General features: G+C 42.9%; 1 protein-coding gene across 1 annotated transcript in view; it reads left to right on the plus strand.

Moving 5' to 3' along the window:
* Nucleotides 1–24,600, plus strand: part of efnb1 (ephrin-B1) — a 63,010-nt gene that overhangs the window by 13,274 nt on the left and 25,136 nt on the right. The window contains exon 2 of the mRNA XM_049744887.2: nucleotides 10,929–11,206. Within this exon, the coding sequence (XP_049600844.1) occupies nucleotides 10,929–11,206 (278 nt within the window). The remainder of the gene's footprint in view (nucleotides 1–10,928; nucleotides 11,207–24,600) is intronic.

Raw genomic sequence — 24,600 nt, forward strand, 5'->3', positions numbered from 1 at the left:
TCCATTTGTTTCATGTAGTCAGTGCAATTCATTCTTTTTTAATTTCAAATAGTTTTTTTTAATTACGTCACTGCTTGAAAAGTTGCTTGTGCTTCATTAGGCTCACACTTCTTTTATTTTGTATAGTTTGCTCTCTCTACCAAAATAGGTCCCTTTCCACAATCAAAAATAACGAGCAAATACCCCTGCCAGTGTGATAAAAGCCGCTTCTATTATAAAGCGCACAGCATTTGATTGATCTGTCCCACGCTCTTGATCCCTGGGCTTGGCTGATTAAACCTATCCATCAGCTTCCCTTATCAGCGTACTCACAGATCGACCGCAGGACACTGAACTAAACCCCTCGTATTGTTGTTACACCGAAAAAAAAGTCAAAGGCTAAGGACGGGGAAGGGAGAGGTTTGCCAGCCAGAACTCTTTTCTTCAAGGCCAGAACGAAGCAAAAAAAAAAAAAAAAAAAGTCATGACATTGTTTTAAAGAAATGGCGTTTGTTAAAAGGGGTTTGAGGTAACTATCTGTCATGGGTGGCACGCTCAGCGGCGCACACTTAGCTGCTGCACATATTGAAATAACCTTTCAGAAGAGGTTGAACAGCAGCACTGCACATTGTGACAAGAGTGTTTCCCCTCTAGAGGGAAATCAGAAAGTGATGTTTCCTGTCCACCGTGTCAGCTCGCCACTGGTGATGTGACCCCGCACCTGCTCGCCACTCACACACACATCACAGAGATAATAACGTCTCTTTCACTGACAAGCTGTCATTCCCACGGCGGTGCACGCACATGCACACGCACGCAGGTATTTGCTTGAAAAGGAGGGCAGACAGTCGGCGTTATGAATCATCGCAATGATTTGCAAGTCAAATAGGCATTTTCATAAGACGCGCCAGTTGTTTTTTGGAAATAAATTTGAATTTCCCATCATCCGAGTGACTGTAAAAGCAAATACATCCAGGCTACTAAAACCGGGATGATTGCATGTCACTTTGCTCTCATTTACTTGTGAACATCTATCGCCATCATGTTGTCAAGTAGATGAAAACATTGGTGTAAAAAGCCTGCAGATGGGCTTTTATGACTTTTAAGGGCCATTTCGCAAAAGATAAAACGGCACGCATTGATTTCAAATCTGAAAAAACAAACAATTTCACAAAGATCAAGTCAGGCTCTTGCGGCAGATGACGATCATATCGCAGCTTGCATCGTCGCATTCAAATCAGATAGCAGTGTCACGAGTTGACAGCTTTCTTCCCCACAATCTAAACACTTAGTTGGAATCTGATGTTGACAGGAAATGGTTTATTGAAATCAAGTTGCAGCGCGCCTTGCGCAGGCAGGTGGGGACCTGCCAGTGAATTTGTGGCAAAGGGGGAGGCAGTGTGTGAACTTCCCCCCAAATGCTAGCTAAGAGAACTTGCCCGCACGGCACATTCATTAACCTGCGAGCCTAGCTAATCTCTTAGCCGATTCATTTAGTCCTCAGAGAACTCCTGCGTATTAATATCCTCTCTGTGTGGCTACTCGTGGGATGCAAAAGGAGCGTAGCCATGGCGATGATTGTGTCATTATTTTGCAGTCACATGAGTGATATCCCAGAGGGCTGAAGCTGGGTTGTCCAGGCCGGTTGAGAGGGACTGATTAGAATTGCAAATGTCCGCCAAGTGTTGTGTTTATTGTGTGTCTCAATATTGGAGACAATCAGGCGAATCAAAGCCCTCAGCTGGAGAGATGGGACCGAGGCACGGTGGGCCTCTCTGGTTGGCACCGTGTCCTCACTGCTTCCTCCCCTCCCCTCGCCTCCCCTCCTCTCCTCGCTGCTCCATCAACTGGGCTGCGCGTGACGGCTCTGAAGTACTCGGACACAGCTGGAGAAAGACAAGGAGACGTGCGGAAAGAGCCACTAAATCTTGCGTGCTCAATCACTCGTGACGTGGCCGCCCTCTCGCACGGCTCGGAAATATTAAACACGTTTTATGATAATGAAAGCGCCGGCAACAGACATAAATATCCCGAGCAAAGTGCTCAAGAAATTTAATGTCTTGTACGTTTGCTCAGAACACAAATTTGTCATTGATTTCATCGCTTTTTGAATCATTAGAGGCATAATTATCAGCTTTTCATCAGTGGAATTTCTGTTCCACCCCGCATAGGCAAGCTTGCAAGAAGGAAAATGGAGTGAGTGAGTTCACATCCAGACAGTATTAAGGACTCAGGACACCTGCACGCGGTCCTGGAAATGGATCCTATTGGCACGGTGCCTTCATTATGCCGGGTGACAGGCGGCGGGTGCCCCAAGCAAATCACTTGTGAATGCTTCTTCCTCAATGACCGGCCATTACCTCATTATTGACTCAGTGTTTGTACAAGATTCCACCAAATCCATCTGAAAGCCATCCAGTGGTGTTATGTGAGTCAGGAAGCTGCTGCTTCGGCTCCGACTCCTCTAATTGCCTCTGTCAGTTGCACTTTCAGAGGCCCATCCTCTCCCGTCTTGCCACTGTTGGACTTGGAAAGAACATGCGGGCGCATACTGTAAAGTCATTACTCGCGCAGGGACGTGTGTGAGGGTACGTGCATGACCCTGGTAAGTCCTCAGGACATACATGCTCTCTGCATGACCAGTCCCGACAGGAACGGAGTGACTCAGGTACGGGCATGCATATTGAGCAAGTTTGACTACAAGGAAGTGACTGTTCAAAATATCTTTCATTGCACTTGTTCCGCTTAAGGCAAAGTGAAAGTTAAGGGAAAGAAATCACTCACATTTGGAGTGACTTGCGAGGCCATCGTTCGACATTTGTGCTCGACGTGATATGATCAAGAGTCAGCAGCCATGAAACATAACGCTGACTGTAGCTTTTGTAGCTTGTGGCCTGTTTTGTGCCTTTGAGCTTGACAAGCAGCCAAGAGAGCGAGTCTTAGAATTTTCTCAGTGTGTGTGTGTGTGTGTGTGTGTGTGTGTGTGTGTGTGTGTGTGCAAGGAGAAAAAAAGAGAACGAGAGGGAAAATTGTGTCGGATCGCAGACGTGGCGGGCTTGCAAGTGTGTGAAAGCGAGGAGAGAGTTCATGAGGTGACATCTCATCAGCTATTTGACTTTTCTCAGTTTCCCACGGAGGCACTTTTAAGAACAATGCTGACGGGAAAACAAACCCACCCAAGAGCAACGATTCAAATGCCACAAAACATCACTGTTTGTCATTCGCCTGAATTATTGGTGGCGCTCAAGATTACAGGCAGGGGAAATACATGAGCGACTAGCCCATGTGTAGAAAATACATATCAGCGAGCAGACTCATCCAGCTATCCATCTCCTAGTGCAATACAATAGCCGGAATACATTAAAATAGTGCTTGTCTGAAGAGAAGGGCACACAAGATAAATATTGTATGTTCCTCCCCCTTGCCGCTGTCCCTCACATTGACAGGAGAACAATGAAAGTATTTTGAACTTTGCTCTCTGATATTTTACATCTATCTTCAATACAATAAAAACCTATTTCAGTCTGTGCACTTTGTCTTCCTTTTGTTATTAAAAGTAAATTTAAGTATTTTTTTTTCTTTAGTATTCCGCACTCTTTGTTATACGCATTAACATATTGACAGTATATGATATCCCATAGTACCATGAACGTAAGTCATCCCCTCCACCAATTTATAAAAAAAAAACAAACAAAAAAAAAAACAATTGAAGTAAAAGTACTGTTTCGACATACGTATTCAAGTAATGGTAACAAGTATGTTGTTTCAAAACTACGCTGGAAAGGACATTTTTTCCCAAAAGTTACTTAGAATCAAAAGTCAAAGTCAAAGTAAATGGATAGCACCTCCCCTGTACACACATCCTGTGCAAGGTGTACAGTATGGCACTGAGAGAACTGACACATTCCAAGCAGAATTTGGGAACATTAACTTCAAAATGCAGCTTTTCTCCCAATCGCCCCGAACTGTGCCTCATTATTCAGTCTAAAAGTGTGATCCCATGTGTTTAAATGAGCCATGCTGAGATAGCAGGGCAATTGTCAAAAATTGAATTTAACCGTGACTGGCTCTATTGAAGCCAAAAACAATTAAAGTTGCCAGGGCAAAGCCGTGTGTGCGTCTGTACATGAGCGTGTGTGCTTTTATTAGTACAGTGATTTGCTGATTAGGTTGCATCATTAAATGGCTGGTTGCTGAGAGATGGTTTGCTTATAATGGCGATACGGAGAAGAAAATGGCTGCTGGTTAACAGCCTATGCTGTCTGCTTGGCTTTGATAATGGTTATGATTCTTCCCCCCCAGTTTCTTCCCTCAAGTGCGAGTGAAATTCAATCTTTTTGGAGAGCGAGATGCTATTGTTCGTCTGGGAGGTCTTCCTGCTCGCTTCCCTCGTCCTCTGCTCAGTGCTGATTACAACCTCACATGCACGTCCAGCTCTTGACTTGGGCTCTGCGGCTCTTGGTCCTTAGGGGTCTGTCTCTGTGTGACTGTCAAGAAAACCTTCTCCAAAAGATCTGTCTCTCTGTCTCTCTGTCTCTGTCTCTCTCTTTCTCTCTCTCCCCCCCACATCCGACATGTGTGTCGGGCAGGCTAACACAGAGCTGCTCAGACATGTTCAGGCACACATATATCTCCAAACACAGTCACACATTCAGTGGGTTCTCGCCAGGCGGGTTTTGGCAGCCACTGTAGACTGGGCCTGTGGAGAGATCTTTATGGAGCAAGCAGAGCCCATCTGTGGCTGCTCCTCGGGGATGGAAGGCAGCTGGCTGCATGTATGTGTGCGTGAGACAGAAAATGTGTGATGACCAAGCCTTATGTGTGTCACAGAGGAATGAGGCTAAACTTGAGGAGATACACGAGATATGTTCCTGTCTCAGACGCAATAAGCAAAAAGCTACGAAAAAAATAGAGACCATATAAGAAAGCAGTTGTATGCCACTTCATATCAAGAAATCATCCACTCTAACATTCAATCCAAAGGACAATCTTGAATGTTACCCAGAGAAACCCCCCACAAAAGTGAGGCAAATGTGCCACCCACTCATCCACCATGCCGCCACACTGTAATGGCTTCAACTTTACATATCATACTTTGGCCAAAGAAATATAAATCAAACCCCTCCACTGTTATTCATTTTTGGGGTCCGAAAAGGCAATGCTGCATTATGCAAACATTCATCATAAACTAAATAGGACAAGCCAAAATAAACATCTGGCCCCCAAGAAAGACTAAATCTGATGGCCCATTTATTTATGTTCAGAAATTGGTAACAGCATGTTTGAAAATGTGCGGTTACATAATACATGACAATGTTCAAGTTTTTCTTTCCAATGTACTTTGGCGTTTTCCAAGCCTAGAATCTTTACTTTTTGTTCGTAATGAAGACAGGTAAAAAATCAGCTACATGTTTTATCTGCATGACTGCACAATTGTTTCTTGGAAGTATTGGAGGTCAGAGGTCCCCTCTGCTCATAGGGCCGATGGATGCTAAGTGGAGACACAGCGAGCGAGCGTCTGGGCCTCTTCTCGCTGTCATCGATCGTGACGATGACGTTCAATCATGACCGCACACAGCCCGTGTTTAACTGGCCTGCTCTTAGAGAGGGCTGGGCCCGACTGCGAGGAAAACCGCAGAGGCCATGAGAAGAAACAGATTATGCTCCTTGGACTCCGTAATGACTCCTGACACTCGTCTCGCTCAGCAGTCCTCTTCAGCCTGTTGGTGTACAAGCCGGTCCACTTGTTTCCTCCTCGTGGCAAGGCCATCTGGGTGTCATCTTGTTAGCTCATTACGGCACCGTGTTAGCCCCCCGTGTGACAGTGATCGAGAGCGAGCATGTACTGAGCTTGTTTGGTGAACATGAGAAGTGTCTCTGTGTGTATGTGTGTGCACGTTAAAGCTTCTCTATGTGCGACTGTTATGAGCCACACAGAATGTGTTTTTCTCTGTGTGCCAGCCTGTTGACTAACTCAAGAGTGTGTGTGTGCATACGTGAGAAAAAGAAGGAGGGTGTCTGCCTTCACACGTACAAAAGAATCCCTCTGCAGGGTGATTGGGCTTCTTCTTCAATTCATTTTTGCTTTTCCATCTCTGTGGTCACATCCTACCCATAATGCAGTTTTGTATAGCTCATAGGTGATCCAATTCCGCTGCAGAGTGGGGTCTTGAATAGGGATCCAGTCGTTCTTACTACGCTAAACAACTCCTGAGCCAGATGGGTTTTGTTTTCTTTAATTTGAGGATGCTTGTCTGTGCCGCCTCCTTGTGCACTCCCGTGGAGGTGACTTGTTTACTGTGTTTAATGTGAGGAAATCTACATGTGTACGCTGCAGGCCGCGTGTTTATACATGCGAATGTGTGTGCGTGTAGTCGATGGGATCATCTGCCTCCGTGCCAGTCTGTCACAATCCAACTATGTAGTATATCAGCTCTTTGTGCTCACAAGCTTGATGAGCAGCATGCTTTCTTAAGACGGTAAGTGCTAGAGAGAGACACACCTTTGAGACTGGCAGCTCTCAGGACTTTGAAGGATCCACTCAAGCAACCCGGCAGTGACAGCTTTACCACGCATGTCTTTCTCCGTAATATGAAATGATCACACCAGTCAACAACTCTCGGTGGATCTTAACCACACATGAAGTGAGACGGTTCACACGCCACTGCTTGAATGTTTCTATTGTGTGAGCATCACTCTATCTCTGGTGGAGCTCATAACAGTCTGACAGATAATTATTTCACATTGATTTTGAAGGAGGACAGGCTGAACCTTGTGTACCTCATGATGAAAAAAAGGCCCTGGCCGTTACAGTGTCATTTAATCGTCATTTAATCTGGCTTTCATTTTGTACATATTACTCAACACTCAAGTTCTATACTGCAAGACACAACTGAAACGCCCCACAATCGCTTCCCGGCGACGTTGCTCGATACATTAATCAGACGGCGCAATGCGACGCTCGCACGCTTCCCGACATCGAATTGGTCTATGCAGGCCTATAGACCGGATGACGGTAACATTTCATGATCTGCCATTAAGGAAGTACGTCCTCGGAATCTATGGACTATTGATTGACACGGTCACCCTATGTGAGGGGTCTTTAGTGATAATGTGCAGGGCGAGAGTCAGAAGCCACACTGATTGTGTGTATAATGTGAAAGAAATGGTAATTGGCTAGCAAGACTTTTCCTGGTGTGATAATTAGCACACTGATAGGGAGGAGAATGAAGTATTTTGTGATGTGGACTGCATTTGTGTATGTGGGTTGGTTTTCACACTCTCATGTTCATTTCAAAGGTCATCCGGCAATCCCGAAGCCATGTTGGAGAGCGTGAGAGGCTTTTTTTTTTCTTTTCTTTGCTGTACCTGCATCTGAGCTGTTGACTGATAACCCGCTGGATGTGTTGTGGAGAATTGATTTCTATCTATATGTGTGACATATTCCTGCTGCTGCTCAGGAGGAACAAATCAATTAGATGTTGTTTTGTCGATATGGAGTGTCTCTGGCTCTTCCTCCCCCAGTTCCTGTGTTTTCGGGTCCATCCATTCAAGCAGTAAAGGCTGCCTGCCAGCGTGGCACTCGGGGCACCGGCCTGAGTTGACTGGACGGAGGCGAGGGGGGGGGGGGGGGGATGAGGGCCGCTTTGAGGCTCTGTGAGGGGTTCTGAGTGGGCCTCGACGTAGGCGGTGTTTTATATAAAAGTCGGCGAGGGCAGGGCGAATGAATAGGGGTGGCTGGGAAGGTCCAGGATGCACCCCACAGTGCTTTTGTACACTCTTACATCCATGTGTGTGTATGGGAAAGTGGGAGGCTGAAGCATATGTGAGATCATGTGCTCATATTCACCAGTGGAATGTAAAAAAAAAAAAAATTGTTTTTTGGGGGCGTTTGGAGGCAGGGGTCGGCTCTTTTCCTCCGCTTGGTTGTTTTCTGTTCTCTGTTCTGCGGTGTTTTTATAAGCTCTTTACAGGATTGAGCTCACATTGAAGCCATCCAGATGAAACAAAACCAACCTCTTTGGGTTATGAAAATAATTCTTTCTATTTTGTTTGGTGGGGGAAGATCCACCTAATTTGACATTAGGGGATAAGGCCTGTCTCACATTGAAGGATTTGCCCCCCCATGAACTTTAGTTTATCTGCACGGCTGTTCCTCTCTGCACCAAATGTCCTTTCATCAACATCTCTTACAAAGTCTCTCGACATCATGAATGAAAGATGCAATTCAACCTCCCTTTTCAAACCGCTCTCCCTTTTGACCCCCTCTAAAGTACAATAATCTTCAGTCCCACATCCCCTCCTCTCCATTGCGTGGCTGTTTGTAGCAATGGATTGCTGCTGATTAAGCCAGCCGAGAGACAAACGGGCGACAAAGTCGCAGCCCCACCAGTTTAGTTTCACATCCTGGACGCGAGTTGGCATCGAGCTTGCCAAGTGGAGGGCTTTTAAACTGGGCTAAACGCTAATTGCTGCCCTATTTCTTTTATGTTGCTTCTTTCCCATCTGCGATGGTGCTTCCAGACCTCCGCCGCAGCCAGAGCCTCATTACAGCAGACAGTTGACAAAGACTGGGAAACAGAAGCGGGATAGCAATCTAACCGCCGACTACAAGACATGCTCGGAAAATTGAATCAATGACAGGGGCCAGCTTGTGATTAAATCCTTGCGGGATATTAAGTCGTTGGGATTTGGGAAATCTTAATTATTCATCTTAATGGTTGTTGCTGCCTTTGATACTGAAACAAGTGGTATGTTAAATTGACAATCGAGATCTGGGATTGGTGGTCTTTTGAACGAGAACACTTACAAAAGCAATATCTGCTCAAAGGACTAGAAAGGACCTACTTGTTGAGTGAGACAATTCAAGGTCTGCTAACTATGAAAGTCTTTCTTTTCTCCCCTCCGGTTTCACACTTGTTTGTCTGCTATATGTTTTGTCTGTACAGAAAGGACAAGTGGAGGGGACACAGCCAGAGAAATGTGGAGAAGGTGAATGGGTGAAAGGATAAAGCAAGAGACGATGGGATTGTGGAGAGAAATAAAAGAGAGGGAGAGAGCGTGAGGACTAGAGGGAAGGTGGGGACTGGGGAGTAGATGGGATGGTCAGCACAAAGCCCAATGTTGCCATGGAAACATGTTTATGCCTCACTGATGCATCTTGTAGATCCAATTAGGGACTGATTGTGTCCAGGTCTTCATAGACTCACTTACGTGAACCTGGGTATGGTGTGTGCGTATACACGCACGCACGCACACACATGAAGGCTGGCTGTTGCTGCTGAAATGCAGAAAATCGTTAAAAGACATTGGCCAAAGGATTCTCTGCGTTCTCACTCTTGTAGGCCCTTGAATTAGCGCAACCCCCTCACCTCACCCTCGTGAGCCATGAACAAAGGCGATGCACCCTTTTTCAAATTTTGGCCCTCATATCATGACCAAAAAAGAACAAAAATGCAACGTTAGAAGCACCTGCGCGGGCCGATTTGGTCAATTCCATTTCACATTCCTCCTTTCATGTGATTGAAGGCATTTATTCAGTAATGTCTCTCTAAGAAGGATGCCCATGAATGGTGAAAGGCCTTAATCCGATCATGTTCATTGTCATGGAGAGTTATTCAACGGAAATGAGACTTTTGAAATGATTGCTTTGTGCCATGGCTGACCTTCTGCCGTATCCCCATCATATAGCACTCACATGTTCTTCTGTCTTACTCGTATTCAAAGTACTCTACCCAGCCCATCTGAAGTGTCAGTTATTTAGTGGGCCATGATGAAATACGGGATGCAGATAAGGTGGGAGATTAGAGACAGTGCCCCGGCCCCTGATGTCTTGTTAAAATGTGAGGGATCAGAAATAACAGCAAATGCATTGCACACAGTTAAATCCTGCTAAATCCGCCGGCATGGGCAGATCTTACTGATAGGCTCGCTGCTGTGCTCACTGTCTGCGACCATAACACACAGATACACACACGCACACACACCCGTGGTCAGTCCGGCTGTCTGGGTTAATGCTTGGCTAACTGGGACAGCAGATCTGAACCATGTTGACATTTTAAGCCTCAAACAAGTCCAGAACAATGATTCAGCCCAGTCTGACCCCCCCACAATCTCCCCACCCCTTCACATCAGATCGCAACCTCAGCCCGTTTTGCTGAAAAAAAAATCACACGCACACACACACAAGCAAACACATGGACAAGCATACACACACACCTTTGTACACACACGCACGCACGCACGCACTCGCTCACATGCTGACCTGTATAAACACACACACACACGACTGCCCAAACACACTACAATTCCACGGTGTAGCCCTGCCCCCACTTGTCACACACACTCACGCACATACTCGTCTCCTGCTCACAAGCTTTTGTGAATAAAAGAGAATAGAAGCTGATCTGATTGAGTTGGCAAAAGCAAGCGAGGTGGAGCGGTACAGTAAGGCCAAATGGATTATCTTAATCCCCTAGCAGATGATCAGTCAGTGGGAAGATGAACCAGGAAGCCTGACCCCGCACTCTGTTTGCAACCTCATACTGGGACCACTGTTGTCAAATAGATATCATGTTCAAACCGGCCTATTATGTCAATTATGTTTACAGTATATTTTGTGCCACTCTCCCTCTAATCCTTTTCATGGCTGCCATTTTGTGTGTGTAGCCCGCTTGTTTCCTTCCTTCCTTCTGTGTGCTTTATTTCCAACCTGTGTATGAGAAGGAACCTCTGAGGATTTGTGTGCCTGAACATGGTCAAGCTGTAACTTGTCATGTGTTTGCGGGCCCAAATTAACGGCTCTACCTAAAAGCCAATGCTCAAAGACTTTAAAAACATTAAAGCCTGAGGTATTTGGACTATATAAACTGTTTTGAAATTATGTGGCTGCTTCTCTGGACATCTTTTATGATCTCTTACTTACAGTGTGTCCTTTTTTTGCCTCACAGATTCGTTGCTGGCAAAGGCCTGATTATCTACCCAGACATTGGGGACAAGCTGGATATCATCTGTCCCAGAGCGGACCAAGGCCGAGAATATGAATACTACAAGCTGTACTTGGTCAAGAGAGAGCAGGCGGAGAGCTGCAGCACGGTCCTTGATCCTAATGTCTTGGTCACCTGCAATAAGCCAGAGAAGGACATCAAGTTTACCATCAAATTCCAGGAGTTCAGCCCCAACTACATGGGCCTGGAATTCAAGAGGAACGTCAACTACTACATCACGTGTAAGTTTTCTACGAAAGACGATGTATTGCTGTCGTGGTTTAACATTCACTTAAGCAGAGAAGCTTGACGGAACAAGTAATACACTCTGCTACACACTCTGTTGAGCGTTGACATGTGTGACAGGGGGCTCCTTAGTTTAACTGTCCTTTAATGGTGACTGCGGCATCACCGTGGCAACAGCCCAAAGTCTTGTACTTGGTAGTTGTTTAAGGTCAAAGTGGAAGTGGATTCTTAGTTGATTTAATGTTTTGTATATTATGGGCATTTCTAGATCAGTTAAAAAAATCCCATTCATCATGCTTTTACTTAAAATATGCTGAGGTACTTGTGGGTTTGAAGGTAGAAATATCGCACTGCTTATAAAGCACATAAAGAAAACATGCATTCCACCACAGCCAGCGCCAGCATTTTACTACTGTTTACATTATAACCCACCCGTAAGAAAAGCAATGAAATCCTACACAATGTTTTACTATAAACGTCATGAAACTCAGCATTTAAGGTTCAAGAAGTCTTTAATGACTTCTCATAAATAAGGCCATTGTTGAAGTGCCTTTGAGCAACTATTGTATACGCCCCTGCATCTTACAATAAGGGCAGAACTTTTTGAGAGCTCTCCTTGCATGTCTGCAAAGTGTGTGATCTTATTATTTGTGTTGAGTGCAACACAAATACACAGCAAGTTGAACGTCCTCATAAGGAATTATTATCAGTATTTTAAAAATCAATAAAATTCAAATTAATACCAGACCTAAAATATAGATAGAGAGAATTGTTGCTTGGTAAAATATAATATCATTGTATCACGCTGATAGAAACCCACAAGATAGTATGATTTGATTTATGGTCTCATCTCATATGAAACAGAGCTATTATACAGCTTTTTTTTTTAGATTGTGCTGGTGGTCCGAAAATAGTGGCTACTGTGTATGTTAGAAAATAGTAAATACATTTAAAAATATTTTTGTACACGCGCTAAAGTTGTGACATATAACACTATTCATCATAACGGGTATTTAAATTGTGCTGGTGGTCCTAAAATAGTGGCCACTGTGTATGTTAGAAAATAGTCAAATCAATTTAAAAATAGTTTTGTACGCGCACTAAAGTTGTGACATATAACACTATTTATCATAACGGATATTGTACCATATAACAGCATATTATTTACATATACAATGATATTTATTGTGTATGAACGAGTTTGTATATATGAATGACAATAATAATATATGAATATTATCGAAACACATAAAGCGATACCAGATAATTTCCATCTGTAGTCCATCTCTTGTTAGAGTTTCCTTGTTGCTACTGAGGGAATGGAATGCTATTATTTCTTTTCCTCCGCTAAGTATTATACTTGCGCCGATAGGGATTTCTTTTCTCATTCACATCATTTATAGAACCAACGTGGCATCTATCCGCTTGTCAACATTATTTTTCCGGGAAACTGTATTTTTCCTTGGCGCTTATCCACGTACTCCTTTTACATTTTGATGTTCATCTAGGACTTCAGAACAAGGTGACAATATTGTGTTCCTAAAACGCAACCTCTGAAACACTTCATTTATTAGTGAATACATGCTAAGCATGGGTGGATGTTACTTAAAGTATTTATTTCCATTTTTTGCACTTAACTGCATTCCTTGGAAAGTGGTTGAAGTACCAAATATTTTCAGTGGTATTTATTTGGCCACTGTATATTTGTGTTTCTTAATCTTTTATTTTATTTTATGGTCTAGATAAAATGTATTTTATAAATAAACAGAGAAATGATTCCTCCCAAAATGCCATAAATTTCATGTAACTTTAAGAAAAAAATATTATGTTGGGATATTTCTTGTTATTGCAATATACATTTTTGTCCATAGTGCAGCCCTCATACTTGCAATTTCGTAGAGAAATAGACGTGGGAATGTTCATCTATGGCCTACTTACCTTTCACAGTCTTATAAATAAACACAGGTGAACATTTTGATTGGATGTAGATGTAATCTGACATCGACAAATGGCCTCATGTTTGAACGACCAGTAAAACTAATTTACAGAATAATCTGGTGCATAAAAGAGTGTGACGTTTCTACACTGCTTGTCTCTTAGAGTATGTTAGCACCCCCTGAAATAAAAATTCATCCACACTATTTTAGTAAATACCGCATTTCTCTCCCTTTTTTTTCTGAGGAAGTTCCATTGATATTTGTGAACTCAAAGGCAGAGTTTAAATGAGGCATGGTGATGCTTTTAAAGGACTACAGTGGCCAGGTACATATTATGTGGGCCGGTGGAAAAAAAATGCTTTCATTTTATTTTTAGAATACCCAAATGACTTTAGGGAACCCTTATGGTATTAATGTCTCTGCTCCTACCGTTTGTTGCTGTTTTAATGCTACATTTACTTTATGATCCCAGCAGCTACCTTTCAAGCATGGTGAACAAGAGGGGCTGGGTTTGAGACAATGTTGGGGGACAGGATGGGAAATGTTGACAGGCTGTAATCCCCGTTGATGCCTTGCCAGATTTTTAACCGTCAAAAACTTTGACAAAGCAGTCACGGGGTGAAAGAGAAACTTGATCTGTCGTAGCAAAACGAAGTGAATGCTATAAAACATTACAAAATGGAATAGGACGTAACAAAACTTGGAAGTGGTCTGTAGTAGGATGTTCCACTGTGAGTTTTATGCTAAGCAAATTTTCAATTGTTTTACTAATGATAGGAGAGACACCGATTGGTGTTTTTTGATTTGATATCAATAATTAAACTTAAACAATGACTATGATTGTTAACAAATAAATAGCTTCAAAAATAGAAGAATGGGCATTTTACCCCACAAGGGAATAGTAGAGCTTTCAGACAGGAGGAGGATTTGAAGAAACAATTTGTGTTTGTAGACTTGACAATAACAACTTTACTGAAGCTCTCTAATGTCTTTGCTGTGTAAGAGTGTATTGATGGGAGCAACTCAGAGTACTTGCCTGCAGTGTTTCGGCAGACGCGCAGGTTCCATCCAAGTGATGGTGCATCATTATTAGCCTCATATACTGTAAGTTTCCCGTGTCAGCAGCAATCAGATGTTGTATTTGTCTTTGCTGTATGTTAATGCTGTTGTCCTTTGCAACAGGACGAGCTGGCTTGATTTCTTACTCTGCGGCCTGTGCATTACACCGTGGCTCACTTCATCTATCATGTATGCTGTACATACAATATAATGACCATGCCAGCCACATGCAGTGTGCATTTAAACCCCCAAGAGACAGTCAGTGATAGGTGAGCACATATCTGCGGCTTTTCTGTGCTGTAGAGTCCACTGTATGTTTGCGTACAAAGGCTTGCCTTGTAAATGTCACAAGTGGGAATGTAGTCCACCCACTCGGCAATAGGAAGCAAATCTAAATCAACAGAGTGAGCTTATCTGGCCTGATTTATTGTCAAACATGGGGGAGAGATGCAATGCGAGAGCTCATTTTAAAGGTCCATCTGCACTTTGACCCTATGGGTCTTTTCCTTGATCTACTTCACTGCCCCCTCCACTTTATGCTTCATGACTGAGGCTGAACAAGCAACAAAAGGTGTGGGGTAAAGTAAGCAACAAATGGTGCCTGTTTATGTGGCTCTCTGTTGGCCTTGTGTCACTGCAGGGGATGTCCGCCACTTGGTTCCGTGCATCCCAGGCAAGCATGTGTGTGTGTGTGCATATAAAGGGTCACAGAGACACAGCAGGGGTCAGTAATGACAACCCTGCTCTGATCTAAACTCAAACTCCAGACCAGCTCCAGCAGCCTGAGCCATCCATCAGTACTCACACACACACACACACGCACACATGAACGCACACATGCACGCACGCACGCACACACACACACACATGCACGCACACACACACACGAACGCACACAAATAACCAAACAAACTGGCTGCATTTCATTGTGTTGTCTAAACATGGGATTTGGAATGAGATGTTTGTGTGGAAAATAGCTGTGTTGAGTTTAAAGGTTGTGGATTGCAGAGAAGTGACTTCAGACTCAAGGCTTTTAAACTAAATAAATTAGGCCAGGGAAAGGGGTTAGGCCGGTCAGCTATTGCTGCAGATAAACATTTGGAGTTGCCTTTGTGGTGACGGTCCAAGATACATTTCTGACAAACATCGTTCTGATGAAAGGGGAAGCCTTGTTAATTTCTAAGCTAATCTAAAACTGACACGACTAGAGTGGAATTAAGTGCTTGGCTGGTCCAGTTCACTTTTCTCAGACGTTTGGCTGGAAGTGCGTTTAAGTGGAGAACATCTAACTTTGAACAGCAAAATAGCAGGGAAACTAATATATGTTTGCCCTCTGGAGAGCAAATCCACTCGCTAAGCAAAACTGGAACTGGAGATAAATTACAGTAGACCAGGCTGTACGTAAGCTTGAAAGTACAATATATTAATATAGTATAAATTATTAATAATATTCAGCTGTAACAAAGGACTGTTGAGAACATAGAACATAAAATAACAAAACAGTCACTCACTTGCTCATGTTATTTGTTTGTTTTTAAAATAGAGTCCTGGGTTTTCATTTTGAATTGTTGTCATGTTGTCAAAATAAAAAAAATAAATAAAAATACATTTAGCTTTGCTTGTATAGGCAACAAGAAAATAATTTGCTGCTATACACAATGCAAATTTAAGAAATAAAAACTGTTGATTAAAAAGAAAACCCATTTATTCATTATATTGTCACATTTTTGTAGTTTGTTAAAAGCCTTGTTTCAGGTACCGGAATTAGCCTAGAAAAAAAATAACACACGACATTTATCTGTATATTTCGAGCCTCGATGCAGGGTAAGTTTGTTCATTTTTACTCTTTGATAGAGTTCTCTTGCTGAAATAGTCGCATAAGTGCTGACTATGACTGTGTTCTCTAAGGCTGAGGCCGTAAGGCAATAAACAGAAGCAGCCAGTTCTCATACACCCCTCTAGTCCTTTCCCTTCATTCCTTGTGTAGCTGGCAGGGTAAGCTTGATCCTTCCTGACATCTGTCACTCCCCATCTCAGTGTGCCGTCGTGGACTCAGACTTCCAGAGCGGAAAACTGCCGCAGCGGGGCACATGCTCCCTCACCTTCGGAAGACTCGCGTCCTCGTAATGATTTGCAGCAAACGGCGGAGATGTTTGTGCTCCTGTCACTCAGTGAGTTTGACGCTAAATCCCGGGAAACTATCTCAACTACGAGCAGCAAGGGAGAGCTAATGTGTGTCCACAAAAAACCTGTCACGTAAATATTTAGAATCACCTTTTCTTCTTCCTATAACCCACGCATGGTTGCTCAAGCCATCTTTAGACACAAGCCGACATTTGACAGCTGTTATTTGACACTGTAAAATGATTTCTGTCGTGCTCACACCTGACAGGGTATTTTTTTCTTAGCGTGGGTTTTATTTATGATTAACAACCTACACATTCAAAGTTGCTGTTCCTTCCCTTGCCGCGCCATTGGCTTCTGCAAACACTACAAATAAATGTTATTTTACAAACCATCTTGTTTTTGGGCTGAGTTGAAGGTCAAGTATGAAATCCCTGGTCAGGGTTTCATCAGATCGTTCCCCTTCCCCTACATTTGCCTGGAAGTAAACGTAGTATGTCCAGATCATGCTCACTCGCATTTGGTTTGATATAAACTACATCAGGCCTCGATTGAGATTCTGCACAGTGTTTCTAAAAAGAATGTTAGATGTCATCTTTTGGAGTTATCAGGAAATTACCATAATCAAATCACAGCCCCCTATTCAAGTGACATGCATTTGTCAGCTGCGCTCTTGAAAAGACAAAGGCATTTTGAATGTCAGATTATAGAGATGCAAATGACTCGCACATTTTCCAACTTGCAATTAAATGGGTTTTTAACATCTGGTAACCTCCCTCGATAAAATCACGCAAAGATTTGAATTACAGGAAAGAGACTGCTGCAGATTTTCTTTTTGTCTGAATGTTTGAGCCTCATGCATGCTTTTTATCAATGTAGAACAAAGGACAGACTCTATTGTTGCACATTTATCAGACTGTAGACATTTCAAATCACTTACAGAGCGAGCAGCGTGATTAGATGTTCTTATTTTTGACAAGCATCGTAAATGGATGAAAAATGAAAAGCTACACCTCCCATAACAGTGTTTGAATGCAGTTTTATAGCCAGCATACCAGTTTGTGTTTGGAGTGTAAATGCTCAGTTAGCCTTCAATGCAAACATCACCTGAAGAAAATCCAAGTTGCTCATTGACTCGAGCTGTCACTGATGTTACCGATTAGCGTTTTAAGTTGCTAATCGGTAATACTTAACAGATTTCCTTTTCAAAGTAAACCCCGCTAACAGCGAGGTTAGCCCCGGTGGAGCAGCACGGCCCGGGATAAGGAGATTTAACCCCCCCGTTTTAGTGTTTATGGAGCAGCAGCGTAATATGTGACTTTCTGCTTGCTTTGCAAATCTATCCAGGCTGCCTCTGGTACTTCTCCTTTGGATATTTCATTCTGAGGGGGTTAGCAGGCACCGCATTATTGCCTTTCGTTTATTACAGAGGAGTTTGTTTAGAGTGGGGTATGTCGGGGGGATGTCGAGGGGGGGCGGCCATGAAGACTTTGTTGCAGAGACAGGCAGGCCTGCTTACGTGGCCAGACAAGTGAATGGTTGTCATTGGTTACGACTAAAGCCTTCCATCCTCGATGATATATTCATGTATTCATCTCAATTAGTCGCCTTCGTACGACTCCTAACACACTCAGCCGAGCTCCACACTTACCTTATTAGAATACTTTACCCCACGCCTCGCTGTCTACCCCCCCCCCCCCCCCCCCCGACCCCCCCAAACTTCTCTCATCATCCCAACCGTCATTATTCAGCCTGTAAGATCTCTAAATGTGTTTGTGAGCCTTGCTAAGATTGTGTTTGAGTCACTCTCTCTAACTGATAGCTTGGATCTCCTTACAGCACAAAAGCACACAGACAACAACACTCCCATTCATTTTTTGTTTTGTATTTCTTCTCCACCTCATTTGCCAACCTCTCACACAGTGTTCCTTTTCTCCGTTAGCTCTTCTCAAAAGTTGAAAGTAAGCTTCCTTGTTTCTTTTATTTCCATCTGCAACGTCAAACCCATCCTGGTGCATTTAAAACCTCAAAATAGCTTGAGGCAAAAAGAAGAGGAGACATTTTAAGACAGCTGGAATGATTAATGTTTGGGGAAGTGATTGCAAAGAGTAAATGTTAGAGAAGAGCATCATTGGCCTTATGGTGAAAAACTGCGGTTTGTTCCTGAATAAGAACATATAAGCATGATGAAACAATGGCAGCTTATGCTCTTTTTAACACATGCAAATGGATGTTTCCTCTTCCAGTTCATATGTCTGAGGTTGTTTGCTCTGTGCTTTGCCAACAACACATATTCTTTTTTTTCAGGGGCCAATGGCTAAGCTAAAATCATAGCCCTCTGTCAGATGCCCCCCCCCCCCCCCCCCCCAAAAAAAAAAAAAGAAAAATCAGCGGTTTCTGTTTTCCAAGGCGCGTTCTGAAATGACTTTGTTTTCCAACAGCCGCTCTGTTGCACCCTCACGGCTCCTGCCAAGAAGTCCTCCTCCCGGAGCTGGAACCTGAGCTTGTTTTCTCAATCTCATCGGAGAAATATGGATTTATAATTATGGACGTTATTAGTTTTAATGCCTTATCCTTTTCTGAGGAAAACCGCTGCCTGCTCGCCGTTGCCGCAAATGAGCGGTGGTGTGAATATTACTGCAGAAAGCCAATTTTTTTGGGGAGGGAAGCAAGAGGAAAGAGTCTCAGTGATGAAATTGAATCTGCTCTGAGCAAAGCAAACAAACATGAATCACAAGGCGGTGATAGAGATTGCTGTGGTTCTCCGACGGATAAATAGGGAATATAAATACTGTTGTGCGGGCCAGGGCTGAGCCTGTTTCTCTGAATTCAGCTCAGTGGCAAAATGTCCATGTTCCATTCCAGCCTGACCACAGGCGCACAAACGCAGCAACAGGAGGAGACAAACGTGTGCGTGCAAACACAGGAATAAATATCCTCAAAGCCACATCAGCAAATTCAAATCGCTATAAACTCATAACCTCACACTCACATGCAAATAGAAATCCGGAAAAGAAAACAGCAAACCTCCTGCCTACCTTGACTAGCAACTGCTGTGCGTATGTGTTGATAGGCATTCAAACCACGACAGGATATTTTCACTCCGATTTTGGGTGTGAATGCTGGTGACCACAGTTTGTTCACGTTGATGGATGGATACTGAAAATAGTGTCATCAAATAAGTATGCGCTATATAATTCAGCCTCTGATGGCATGATTTGATTCTAATCCAAACCCGCTAGTCCGATTTTGTTCCCTCATTGTTTTCCTTTTCTTTTTTTCCTGCAACATAATCTTGCTCAACTCTCTCCAGCCTTTCACTCTTTAGATCCTCCCTACCTCTCCTCTTCTGCCGCGCACTGACAGATCCTTCAGGAAATTGTTTCGAATCTGCCAGACATTTTTGTGTTGTAGCTGTTTATTTGTATTGGGAGGCTCAGGGGCTCCAGGGCCCCCGAGAAGCCGTCGCTCCCTCCTGTATTGGAAGCGAGGTTAAGCTCCCAAACTCTTTAACCGCCCTGCGCCGAAAACGCTGATCCTCGATCAGCATGGCTTTATCGTGTAACCGATACCGGGGATGAGGTGAGAGGAGCACCAGGGAGGACGTAATCAGTGTGTGTTTGCGCACCAGCTACAGGCTTGGTGTGTATTAGGATGTAATCAGCATTTTCTCAAATCGTCTGATTGGACTTTTGACAACTACTAAACAAAGGAAAGAAGAATATTTTTCTTTCCGTCTCCGTGTCACAGAATGACCTTATAGAGCAGGGGTGTTCAAACTACGGCCCGCGGGCCGCAATTGATATATTTTTTTTAATTGGCCAGTTTTAGTTGGCCTGCAATACATTCTATAAATAGAATAGAATATGGCCCACACTTCAGCTTTTGCCTGAGTGTATTGTATTTTTTTAATTTTAACACCAGGGGAATCTACTGTTTAACAACCTCTGTTGTCAAAGCAACTGCTCGACCAATGAGGACAAAAGTAGACAAAGAAGAAATTTACCGTACCCAAGATACTCAACGTGGCAGAACCAAAGAAACCGAAGTTTGAACGTGAGTGAAGATAGTTTTAGACACATTGGTAGAGTGAATATTTCTCCAAAGAAAAGGCTACAATGGCCAGCTTCGTGGTTGCCCAACTCATTGCAAGAAATGGCAAGCCTTTTTCAGACAGAGACCTCATACAAAACTGCCTCGTTAAAGTCGGTGAAATAATGTGCCCGGAAATGATGCAGGACTTCAAAAACGTCGGTGCCGCTCCCAATTAAAGTGAGTAAAATATATATTCCACAGTACCCGATCTCGAAAAGTTCGTAAGTATTCGTAAGTAGAGGTACCACTGTAGATTGTTCGTTGATTTTTTGGCACGATTGCCATCGGATTATCACTGTAGCTAGATAGCCCGATTTACATACCCAGCGCAGCTGATGCTGACCAGAATCATTTACTAAAATTATATACACTTCTGTTATTAAGTCCAGTTCAGTCATCAGTCAGAAATCTGTTGCTGCTGTTCTGAGAATGAGCTACCGAAGCTTTTTATGAATAAATCAATAAAGATCCATTCATGGAAAGCAGTGATGGATGCAGTGTTGCCTTTAATTATATTCAACAATATAAAATATTTGACAACTTTTAATTGATTTTTTTTCAACTTTAATACACTAAAGTTAAGGCTATATACCGAGTAAGTGGCCCTCCCACTCCTATTTGTTTCTGCATGTGGCCTTCTTTGTAAGGGTTTGGACACCCCTGTTATAGAGCTTCACTGAAGTTAGTCAGCTGTGGGCACAACATCACAAATGACATCACTACATTTGGATAAGAGCTTGTGTGGGTATTAGAGACCCTCTGAATTGTGTTCAATTGTGTTCACTTTGTGTATGCTAGCAGGTAGCTGTCCCCTTGGCTTTAGGTACGGCATTGAATGCACATGCTCGGTGATGGGGACAATTGTAAGCCCCACCACCACCACCATACACACCATGTTTTTTTTTTCCTCTTGGGCTTTTATTTTCTCTTCCTTACAATACTTGGAATCTTCCAAGTGCTGTCACTTCTAGTTGATTCCATTGGATTTTATTCTTAAAGCACCAAGTCAGAGTAGCAATTATCTCTTGTCATCCAGCGCAGGATTAGGTGCACCTTATATAATTAAAGAGACCCTTTGAATGAGCATTTGGCCACAATGGTGAAAGAGAAAATCTCCTCTAGCACAGAAAAAACCCAAGACACTAAGAATTGATCAACTAAATATATGTACGTTGATGTTACAAATTCTATTTTTGGCATACTACTAAAACTAATAATATTTTCTTTTAATTATTGAACATTGAAAAATCACTAAATTCTACACACTGTCCCTTTAAAGAAAGCGGACAGCCAAGCATTCATGCGAATCAATCAAGAATTTGACCTTATCTTTTTTTTTTATCTTATTTCTCCCTGAATCAGAATTCGTCAGACATTTTGGACAATTGTAAGCTTCCATATTGTCAGGCACATTCCAATACCTCGGAGCAAGGAAACTGGAAACATGCTGCCAAGAAGAGAAAAAGTATAGATTTTCTCACAGTTTTATTATGCTTTCTACTTTTTTTTCAGTTCCACAAGCCACATATGAATTAATAACAGGTTATCGAAAAGTATGATTTGATGTCGCAAAACATCTATGAAATAATGATTTCTTTCACTCCTATTTTCTTTCATTTCCACTTCTTATTTTTGGTCAGGTAGCCCAATATTTTTGTACCTCCCTGGGTCTGTTTTGCATCCTCAATGTGTGATGGCCCGCAGTGTGTTGTTGTTTACTTATTTCTGTGCCATCCTTGACGTGTGTTATTGCGGCGAGGACGGCCCGACCCGCTTGTCATAATTCAGCCTGAAAAGGTCAGTGACGATGAAGCACCCTTCTCCTCGATGCATGAACAGACACAGTCTTGGAGCAGTGCATGCACATGAGTCATACACACGCACACACACACGCACACGCACACACACACACACATACTGAAATCCCAGCACATTTGCATAAATGCACACACAACTGCATTTTTTTACACACATAAGCGCTTGTGGCGAGTGTGGATATTTTGTCTTTGTCTCTTTGTTAATGTGTTCCAGCTCCTTGGCTCTTTATTTTTTCATTCAGGAGTGGGGGGTGGCGGGTGTCTTACTGCTGGGGTATTGCTCACAGATGAGCTCTTTGGCACGATAGATTTTTGGAGCCTTGTGGCCTTTGACATGCCACTACTATCTCCCATCACATTCCGATCCATCCCACTGCTCCTTTTATCAGCACAATTGGCTGATTTGTGGCTCGTGGACCTTTCCAATGGAGGAGGGTGACTTATTTTTGGAGTCCAGAGTCCTAACCCACCTTTTATTTGAAAGACAACTAAGACCGGACAAAAGATGAAGAGGATCAGTTTTATCATCGGGTGGGATTTACTGAGTGAACCAGCGTTCACCTCATGTGATTATCAGTGCAAATGAGGCCCAAAGCGCAAAACTTCAGTTAGCCTCCTGCTGGGAACAAGCTCACCAGGAGACCCTTTGTCTGCATGTATCTGTTGATTACATAACCAGACAATAGAGCATGGCTCACAAATGTGGTGTTTTGTTCTAGCAGAAAACAACAATTAAAGCTTTTAAGACGAGTTTTTTAATAAAAAAATATAGCTTTTTATCCTTTGTCTTTTTGATTTATTTATTAGCCTTTATTCAAACAGGTGCTCTAAAAACAAAACAAACGAGGTGATGAAATTAACACGTACAATGACACGTTCCAGGAAAAGAATGCGCTAATGAGGAATTCAAAAGTAGACAGGGGACACATTCTTTAATGAAATCAACATTTCCACCCCCAATAGCTTTTCATAGCTCACATACCACAATTGCATGCAGTAGAGGTGTCAGCCTCCTGCCATAAGCGCCTGTAATGAAAGGTTGTCATAAGGAAAAGAAGGGGTTTCCATTCGACGAGAAGGCATCGTAAAAGATGAAGGCCTGGATTTATTCATGCCGCAATAAGAGCCTGTCGCCTGCAGCTTGTCATCTCATCCTCCTCTCACTGATCTGCGCGCTAAAAAAGACGATAAACATCTGTATCGCCATATAAATCAATGATTCCTCTCCGAATACTCGGTCTAAAGCATCTCAGGTCTCTGAATGTTTAAAATCCATGACTCAGTTTTCCTCCTCTTTTATTCTTCTTCAGACCCGAGCTGGCATGCTTTTGTCGTCTTAAAGTGAGAGAATCTAAGGAGGAAAAATCATTCTTGAGTGAAATTGAGAACTCCTAATACATGGCGAAGGGTCACTTTGGATTTATTTTACTAGGTGTGCTAATATCACCATGTAAAATGGAGCACTTCACTTCACTGTAGCAGCTTTGTAATAAAAGGAGGGCATATGCTCACTTGAAAAGCAGCACTTGACGACCAAAATGTTCCTTTGACATACAAAAGTGCTCCAGCTAAAGAGTATGTGACATGGAAGTGTCAAGAGACTGCATTGTCTTTGTCTTTAATAATCCCCATGCTGAATTTGCTGTGTCAAGGCTTTCTGTTTTGATTGTTTTGGAAATATTTACTGCAGCCGCTACGAGTTATTTCATTTCATTACAAGACTCTTTCAGTTTTCCCTCTGTGGTACTTTCCTTTGGTCATCAATTTTCTCCACACATGTGTGTTTTTATGCTTAATAGAGAATGAAAATATAATTATATGCTCAATTTAACCGTGTTCGCCATTTTGTTTGAAGCAATGGTGGGAGGGCTTATCAAAATTTTCAGTAATGCGCCAGTGCTGATGACAAGCCAGTGGTGTCAATTGAACTGTTGAAAGAATAACACTTCCCCTACTGCTTTCTGTTGTAAAGAATACATTGGACATACATATACATATGATTACTGGGTCACTAACCCTATCCCTCCCACGACCCCCCCCCCCCACACACACACACACACACACATACACACACAGGATAAAGCATTGTGTATTTACTATTGGCTAGACACGCTCAATAAACAAGCCTTGTGCATATACTAGTTGAGATCAAGATAAACAATTACCAGCAAAACTCATATGAACAATATTAACATTTTGCTTTTGAGTGTGTGTGTGTGTGTGTGTGTGTGGGGGGGGGGGGGGGGGGGTGTAGGATGACATCTCTCCCCCTGACCCAGTTTTTCCTCTGCTCATTTCTCTGAACACGCAACATTTCCAGTGCCATTAGTTAAGCCATGTCACCATCTGAGAAGGGAG

This window comes from Syngnathus scovelli, chromosome 1, assembly GCF_024217435.2.
Source record: "Syngnathus scovelli strain Florida chromosome 1, RoL_Ssco_1.2, whole genome shotgun sequence".
NCBI classification, from domain to species: domain Eukaryota; kingdom Metazoa; phylum Chordata; class Actinopteri; order Syngnathiformes; family Syngnathidae; genus Syngnathus; species Syngnathus scovelli.